Here is a 9,070-nt window from a genome sequence, read left to right on the forward strand (position 1 = left end):
ATCCTATTGTTTGAGAATGCATGGTGTGTGAATGTACCCAGCCCGGCACCTCAAAAAGGTTACGTTTGGCCTGACACACGAGTGCCGCTCTTTCTGGGTTGCTCAGTATGCAACCGTTTCCCCACTTATGATTCTATCTGTGATGCCTTCCTTCAACAATTTAGGGAGAACAAGACCTCCGTGCATTGGCTGGATAAGCTGTGTAAAAAGGATGAACCAAAAGAACCTGACAATGGAAGATTATGCTACAAAATTCAGGAAGCTTTTCCATGCTGGATGCAGCCAATCACCTAACAAGAACAAAATCCTCAATTCTTACTTCATGAAGGTCTCAGTAAGCAACTCAAATGCTCTGTCCTCCGCTGGTGCCAACCTAACTACCATAACTATGGAGAGGCTCCATCTCAAAGGCAAAGGCAAGTCCAAGAGTAAAAGGAAGTCCAAAAAGTCCTCATCCAGATCTTCATATGAGGAGGAGGATTCCGATGATTCCACAGCAAGTGAGGAATCGGAGGAAGATCGCAAGGCACGGTCTAAGAGCAAGAAGGCATGAAAGACAACCACGGTTTAAGAGCAAGAAGGCATGAAAGACAACCAAGGAAATGGCTGCAGCTATGGCTCAGATGACCATGGAAGGTGCGAAGTACACTCCAACCATTCGGTCCTTGGTGTGCAAGGTGTCACAATCATGGACATAGAGCCGAAGAGTGCGGCTAAAACGAACTCTAGTGCTCCATTTGCAAAATGGCCACACATACAACTGAAGCCTGCTACTATAATGGCAAGCAAGCCCCTCCGGCGATTCCACAACCTGCCCATCCAATGGCTCTACTGGATCCATACCAAAGACCCCAATTTTGCTCACCCGAAAATTTCCCTTCTCGTAAAGGTGATAGTGCTCCAACGATTTTCTTCACATGCTTTTATCGGCATGGGCAATGCCACCAAAAGTCAGACTGTGAAATATGGAGGAAGCATAGGGCAGAAATAGAGGGAGGCCAAGAGTCAATATCCGGCCCATCGGCCATAAATGCTGTAGAAATCCAAGCTTTGGATGAGCAAGCAGGAGCTCGACCAACAACACAGGAGGCCGAATCATCAGCCATGTCGGTGACAAGATACATGCAAGCCAAGACTCTAGAGGCAGCAAAGGAACCGACCTTAGATAAGAAGGGGAAGCAACACGTGGTCACCTGGCAAGAACATCAAAAAATCTGGACGGGAGTGTCCGATTGGGTGGAATAGCAGTAGGCCAAAGAGGCGCTGTGAAAAAAGGAGCTCGAAAAGCTCAGGCAGAGCTATTGGCAAGAATCACAATTCAGTGTCCCAGAGATGAACCTGTAAGAGGATGGCAAATATCCTTGCAAGTGGAGATGCAATGGCCAAACTAAGGCGTGGAGACACTATGGCCCATAAGGATGTGCTGAAGCACAGCAATGGGTAGCTTACCCAAGTAGGCTCACAAAAGCCAAAACCCAACCATGGGAAGATCTGAAGCGATAGCCGATTCACATGTCTATGAAACAACTCCTCACATTAGAGCCAAGTTTCCGGGAGCAGTACTGGTCGCTTGAAACCTCAGAAAGAGAAGATGTTGTCCTTTGCAGTAGTTGGAAGCCTTGAATATTTAGAAGGCAGATACCCCACCAAGGGAAGCCCTTGTCTATGATCCAGGTCAAGTTGGCCGGAGTGGATATAGCAGAAGATCTATTGGATGGCGGTTTTGCAGTCAACATCCTATCGGATGCAATATGCCGCATGCTCGAGTTGAGCAGATGGGAACCCGCACCATTCACTGTCAAGATGGCAAAACAGCGGCGGCGGCAGGCGAGTGCAACCACTCGGATTGATCTGTGAGCTCACACTTAAAGTATCTGGATTTAGCTTCTAGATAGTAGTAGTGGTACTCCGGATGGAAGATATCAAAGGTGCTTACCCAATACTTCTTGGCAAACCCTGACTCGGGCAGGCACATATAAAGCAACATTGGGATGTGGATATAATCACTATTTGGCATGGAAAGAAGAAATTAAGGATCTCTGTGTAGTAGGTGAAAGGTAGAAAAACCGTCTTGGCCGAAAGTAACCGAGGGAGTTAACATGATAGAAGGATTAGGCCTCGATGAAGAGGAAGAGTATCTCCATTAAAATGCAAACCTGATCGGCCTGCTCGAGGTTGATGTAGTCATTCGGGGAAATTTGGACTCAAATTGGGCCCTTTAAGAATTTGTACACATTCTCTCTCTATAAAATGGCCTCATGGTGAATTTTTTATAAATCAACTTAGAAATGACTGGAGTTTGGACATTTGGAATCTACTCTTTGAGACCTTTCTAATGATATATAGCATGATTGAATTCCAAATGTTATGGGAATTGCTCTTTTATCATTTGAATATTTCTCATGCATAAAATAAATTTATCTAAAATTCATCTTTGAATTTAAATAAAATATCTATTAATTTCAATATGCTAGGAATTTCACTTTTCTTATTTAAATGATTGAATTTCAAATGTCATAGGAATTTCTCTTTTATCATTTAAATATTTCTCATGCATGAAATAAATTTATCTAAAATTCATCTTTGAGTTTAAATAAAATATCCATTAATTCTAATATGCTAGAAATTTCACTTTTTCTATTTAAATGATTGAATTTCAAATATCATTGAAATTTCTCTTTTATCATTTAAATAAAATTATCATAATTTTCTCTTTTCTTAATTATTTAATTATATATAAACCTTAAATTTTTTTTCATTGAATGTAATAAAAATTATTATTTTAGCCTAGGATATTTAATCTCAGAATATGGTAGAAAGTCCTCTTTTCATGTTATGCATAAGAATTAATTATGTATTAATTTCATAAAATTTTTACCATAGCTCCGTTACTATTACTGATAAATTTTAATATTTTTAAAAAGAATAAGACATAGTAATGTAATTATGATAGTATAACTATCTTTTAACCTTGAATCTAATTTATGGATTAATCTCATAATACTACCATAATTTACAAGCATATAAGTATAAAAAATCATTTTCTTAATCTCTTGCTTCACAAGCCTAGAGTTTGATTTGTGAATTAATAATCTCTCCATGAGAAGCATCAATTGAATAGAGAATTGGTCATAGGAATGACCATTCTTTGGGGAAGAGAGAGATAAACATAAAAGCATCCTAATTTATGCATAAATATAATTTTTTCTTAATTATTCATTACAACACTTAAGAAAAGCTTTATTTGCATTATAAACACTTAATTAAGAAACTTCTCAAGCTTGAGAGGGGTTGTGAAGTGAAAACATTCAGAATAGTATAGAAAAACCATAAAATTATACTTTATCTCTTGTTTTTGCTTGCTTCTCTATCATAGAAGAAGCCTCCTACCAATCAATTGGTTTGTGTGTTGAAAGGAAAGCTCCAAGGATGGTTGAAGAGAGAGAGGCTCCACTCTCTCCAAAAGTAGAGGATTTTTAAGGGATAATAAAAAATATTATTATATATCTCATTTTTTTAGTAATATCTCATAGTTTTTAGCTAATAAACTTTGTACTCAGTCCACTCTTCATCTTATATGGGCATTTACTCATTTTTGGGTCTTTTCTTTTATTCATTGGATTTATCTCCTCCCCACACTTGGATTAATCCAATTGGTCCATATAGAAACCTTAATTAGACCATAATCCAAAAATTTCTAAAAATCTTGACCCTTAAGCTAAGGTCCTTTATATATGTTTTTAATTAATTCAATTGCACATTGGAAAGTTCTTTTTGAATTTCTGTTTCAAGGAAAACCATCTTAGACACTAGGAGGCTTTTTATATCCAAAAATATCTCAATTTTAGATTTTCTCTCTCTAGATATTTTCTCTCTCCATGCCAAAATAGGGTAAAATAGGATCTTTCTTCTATTTCAGAGAGGGGAATAATTACAAGATCAGAAGGGGAGGTTCTTACACCTGTACACCTCAAAAGCTGGAGGGAGGAATCTTACACTTGGCCTGATAAAGGAGGAGGAATCTTACACTTGGCCTGATAAAGGAGGAGGGCTTGGGTAGTTTCCTTCAGTTGCTTGGCTTGGTATTTATAAAATAGCTGAGAGGCTACCCACCATATCTTGCATTAGTGTAGTAAAGCCTAGCAAAACTCAAGGATTGGTCTTGTGGAGATTTGGAGGATATATGCACTGTAGGGATATAAAGTTTCAAACACTCTTGCTAATCTGATAACAAAGTTCTCAAGAGGAAATGGCCATTTCTCATGTCTTTAATGTCAAATCCATAACTCGAGCAACCGATACCACTAATACTACACCTACTTGGTTGTTGTGAAGAGCAACGAGCTAGAAAGAAATTATCTATATCAAATAGTACTTCATATTAATTCCTACAAGATTACACATTGATCTATATCAAATAGTACTTCATATTAATTCCTACAAGATTACACATTGATCTCGTTGTTGAATTATATTTTCATTCTTGTCAGGAGCAAAGCACATGAACAATTTTCAAAGCTAGATAAGAATGTCTATCATCATACATTATAATTCATAATTAATATAAGAAGAAATTTTAGGCATTGAACCATAGGTCACTAGTTAAAGTGAAAATCTTCTTACTATATTCAAAGGTGATTACATGGTTTAAATAGTTTATATCCACACCGAGAATCATATGGAAAAACCATTCTTTTTTCAACACAACTTTTATCATATCAAGGCATAATATAAGAAAAGGTATCTCCTCTTTGTATTTTAATATCGTTTTATAAAAGAATGAGCAGCAGAAAACAATAGCGATGATTTTTATCTTCAAAATGATTATTTTTTGGTTATATAAAGGCATGGAGGGCCATGGTTGCATCTTTTGATAATGATGCACCCGTTTTTTAAGTGTTTAACAAATAATTAAGCTAATTTTTCATCATTATCATCATAGCCGGTGGCATTGTCAGCACATGATGACCAGGAGAGGATGACATGCCTACCATGGCACTAGAGTTTGCATGAGCAGCAACCTCAATAGATGAAGAAGGTCTATCCACTAGACTGCCTGAATTTTCACGTTGTTTCATTCTGTGATGATGAAGAGGACTAGAATATATTTTGGCTTTATAAATTGCATAGACTACATTTCGATTAAAATGAGAATAATTACTATGGTGAAATTGAGTATAGGCTACATTTGGATTAAAATGAGCATAGTTACTATGGAAAATTTGAGAAAACGTCAGAAACACATTGAATGAATCTAGAACATATATTGATGGCATCGTTTGTAGCGTCCTAAATCAATTTTTTTGAAAAACCAAACAATCTTCCTAAATGAAACACTTACAAGAAACATCCTTGAGTTAGTATTACACCATCCCTTATTTAAGTTTTCCACATGGAGATGAGGTAGCCACACATTTTTATGTATCAAAATTGACTTCCATCTATGAGTGTCTCATTTTTATATTAGTGAAATATTAGTTTAAACATGGCTTAACAATTTATCAAGAATGGACTTGTTTTTGTTTGGCCATTTTTTAAAGGTGGGTCCAGCCTCTTTAAATTACTATATTCTACAAAGTTATGGATCTCTTAAACTCTTACAAAAACTAATGTAAAGAAAGATGAATCTCTATTGTGTAAAAAACAAAAATGGTTATCTAATATAGCATAAAGAAAACTCCAGTTCTAAAACCCATAATGTATGTGATTACATACAATCAGGAAATATACCAAGCTAGCAAATGGTAGCTGTTCTCCATACTATAATAAAATATTATTTCGTTCGATATTTTGCTCTTTAAAAATTTCTCACAAAATACTTCCACTACAATTACCCAAATGATATCCTTGAATTGTCTCTTACAAATATATCAAGCCATAAATATCCTCTTCCACGTCGTCAACAATAGTGTAACTAGAATTATATTTAAAAAATACCACACTAGAGACCAAAAACACTTTTGTTGATCTAGATAAAACAGTGAGCGGTCATGCCACCATCCACGGTAAAAATGCTCCCAGTGGTAAAGGAAGAGCAAGGCATGCAAAGGAAAGCCACTGTTTCTGCAATCTCTTTTGCCTCGCCAACACGTGCTAGGGGTGTCCGAGCATTTATCATAGCTGTAATCTCTGTTGTTAGCTCCTGCCTCACATGGTCTCATTGTTAATTAAACCTTTAAAAGAACTTCAAGAATTTATGTATAGAATCATCAGACATCTTGTGACATACGAGTAGGGTTCTCCCTCCCTCCACAGATCCCTCACCCAATACCATATCATACTAAACACTGACTAAGCATGTTGATCCACACACTTAGTTTCAAACTCACCCAATACCATATCATACTAAGCACTGACTAAACATGTTGATCCACACACGTAGTTTCAAACACATTGATCTAAGAGTCTAGTCAATTCGAGCCGGCTATCGTGAACATAACTAGATGCAAGAATGTGAAAAAGGTTTTGTGGAATCAAAATCAAGGGGCACACTTTTTTTTTTTTTTTATAAAGGGAGTTGAACGATCTACTCCAAGTGTGGCCTACGAAAGAGAGAGAGAGAGAACGGGTGTGGGCCCCTACGAGCGAGAGAGAGAGAGAACGGGTAGGGGCCCCTACGAAAGGTAAGTGAGGGAGTTGAACAGTCTACTCCAAGTGTGGGCCTACGAAAGAGAGAGAGAGAGAGAGACTCACCTTGTCGATGAAGTCTGAATGCGTGTACCCTGGAGCAACAGCGTTCACTCGGATACCGTCTTTGGCCCACTCGCAAGCCAAGCTTCTTGTGAGCTGATCAACTGCGGCTGCAAAAAGGGCGAAATGGAGTTGATAAAACGTGGAGCTTAGAGAAAGGATCGAATACATGAAGCGCAAGGATATGCATGTGGCTTGCCTTTTGATGACGAGTAGAGAGCACCCTGGGGGTGGGTGGCGAGAGAGGCAGCGATGGAGGAGATGAAAACGATGGAGGCTTGGCCGGACGCCTTGAGGAGGGGATGGGCAAATTTGCTAATGTGAAAGCCCGCCTCAAAGTTGGTCCGCATCATCAAAGAGAGGAACTCCGCCGGCACGTCAACGCTGCTGTACTGGGCAGAGATGAAGCCCGCGTTGTTCACCTGCACGCCACCTTAATTACGTTATTATCTGCCATGATCGAGGATAATTAAGGTCATTAACAAAATTATTACCAATATGTCGAGTCTCCCTGTGAAATGATCTGACACTGCTGCCACCAGTTGCTTGCACGAATCCATGGACGACACGTCGCACACACAGCCCTCCACGTCCAACCCGGCCCGCTTCCACGCCTGCACAACCTCCTCCACATCTTTCTCCGTCCGAGCACACACGTAGACAGACGCTCCTAACTCTGCAAGCTCCTCGGCTATGGCTTTCCTGCATATAATCCCATAAGAAGACTCCAAAAACACGTGGAGTGAAATATTGACCCTCAATTTTATTAGAGATCATTACCCGATGCCTTTGGTGGCTCCTGTCACTAGAGCTGTTTTGCCCACCAAGTTCCATCTTGAAGGCAGCTGTTCAGCAGATGCCCTTGCCATTTGTAGTTTCCACACAGAGAGAGAGAGAGAGAGAGAGAGAGAGAGAGAGAGAGTGTGAATGAACGTGCAACACCCGAGAACATGTGAGGTACTCGTTCATTGAGCGTTCTATTTGTAAGAAGCCTTTTCCTAAGAAGGGCCCATGTCATCACATGAATGAACTTTAAACTGTTAGGGCACATATGATACCAAAATTTTGTTTTTACGTCAATTCCAAGATCAATGATGTAATCCACCACCAAATTCCATAAGCAATGATGTCATCCCAAAAATGTATCCAATCACATTGAGTGTACCTCTCATGGCTATACTTCAAGTCTATTAGAACGTGCCAGCTCGCCCGCAAGACTCCTTTCTATTTCCTTTTTGCAACTCATACCAGCCTGTAAGACTTCCTTCTATTTCCTTTTCAATGCAACACCCACCATTGCGCGTGTTGCCTCTATCTAGTACTGCCAACCAACGCCACTGTGCTCGGTGTCTAGGTTCAGCCGCCCTTTGTCTTACTTTGCCTCTCCACGCTGAGCTATCCAGAGCTTCATCCACAATCTGTGTGCACAGTCTTGTACCCGCCTCCAAAGTGGTCACATACATTTGCTGGCCAACACCTCCTTGTTGCTGCCAATGCTGCCAAATATTGTTGCAAGGAGAGTGAAGGTGCTGCTTTGAGTAGAGATGGTTAGCGTGTGCTTCTAGATCAGGTTGCTTTCGGGTAGCACCTCTACCAACAGCAGCACTGTAGCACCTCTACCAAAATTTCACAGCAGCACTGCTTTGACATTTTGTTGACGCTTGACATATTAAGGCCACTGTTCCTCTTTGCAGCTTGTATGAAGTCTTCTCGCACACAAATGCCACCATCTTCCAGAGCCCTTGAGTTTAGCCAACACTTGACTGTGTGCTCTCAAGTGCAACTCTTCAACATTCCTTGTTGTCATCCTATTAGCGCTGTCTCAAACAAATTAGTGGTGGTTGTACGCATGGAATCCTTTTATGCACCTTATGCTGCAGTATGTTTGGATATGGCTACTAATGCCTTGAAGGTGAAGATGTCAACAAAATGGTGATGATGATGGTGAGAAGATATCAGCAAGTGGAGTTACATGGATGGATTAGAGAGAGGATTAAGATTCTTGAAGGTGGTTTTGGAAAGAAGAAGAGTGGTTTTGGTTTAGGAGAGGTGGTTTTGATTAAAAGTTGACATTCAACCATAGCCCAGCCCTTATCTCAATTTCCATCCAAAGGGCTCACAAAATTCCCATGCTTTTGATCCAAGGGCTCACAAAATTCCCATGCTTTTGTCCATGGGTTCTTGAGGCTTTAGTTACTCTACCTTTTGGATTTTAGAAGCTCTTCTCAAAATCAAAGTATCCCTAGGCTCATGCTCTCATACCTTACCCAAGTACTTGGAGAAAACATTAAAGCTCACAAATCCTTCAAATAAATTAAACTAAGCAAAGACTTCAACCCTAATTATTAGGTAAAAACTTGGCATAAAAATATAAAAAAAA

At 39.3% G+C, this 9,070-nt stretch overlaps 1 protein-coding gene across 2 annotated transcripts; it reads right to left on the reverse strand.

The window, feature by feature from the left end:
- Window positions 1-5,765: 5,765 nt before the first annotated feature.
- Window positions 5,766-7,679, reverse strand: LOC147603364 (tropinone reductase homolog At5g06060-like). 2 transcript variants are annotated; one of them, XM_086796660.1, is made up of 5 exons: window positions 7,471-7,679; window positions 7,185-7,392; window positions 6,890-7,112; window positions 6,694-6,800; window positions 5,766-6,142 (listed from the first exon to the last, which is right to left on the reverse strand). In XM_086796660.1, exons 1-5 carry the CDS (start codon window positions 7,557-7,559, stop codon window positions 5,969-5,971), a joined length of 801 nt encoding a protein of 266 aa, XP_086652786.1. In that variant the 5' UTR covers window positions 7,560-7,679; the 3' UTR covers window positions 5,766-5,968. The 2 variants fall into 2 exon arrangements, with proteins under 2 accessions (XP_086652786.1, XP_086652787.1); XM_086796661.1 differs by having other exon boundaries at window positions 6,694-6,794; window positions 7,471-7,677.
- Between the last annotated feature and the right edge of the window lie 1,391 nt (window positions 7,680-9,070).

The sequence above is a fragment of the Cibotium barometz genome, chromosome 64, assembly GCF_041138505.1.
Source record: "Cibotium barometz isolate CiBa-2024 chromosome 64, ASM4113850v1, whole genome shotgun sequence".
NCBI lineage: Eukaryota > Viridiplantae > Streptophyta > Polypodiopsida > Cyatheales > Cibotiaceae > Cibotium > Cibotium barometz.

What these genes read in the sequence shown, in the direction of transcription:
- LOC147603364 (XM_086796660.1), bottom strand. Translation starts at nt 7,559, where the DNA reads ATGGCAAGGGCATCTGCTGAACAGCTGCCTTCAAGATGGAACTTGGTG. An exon ending in TCTCTACTCGTCATCAAAAG is followed by an intron (nt 6,801 to 6,889) that starts GCAAGCCACATG and finishes CCCTTTTTGCAG; the next exon opens with CCGCAGTTGATCAGCTCACA. An exon ending in ATTCAGACTTCATCGACAAG is followed by an intron (nt 6,143 to 6,693) that starts GTGAGTCTCTCT and finishes CATGTGAGGCAG; the next exon opens with GAGCTAACAACAGAGATTAC.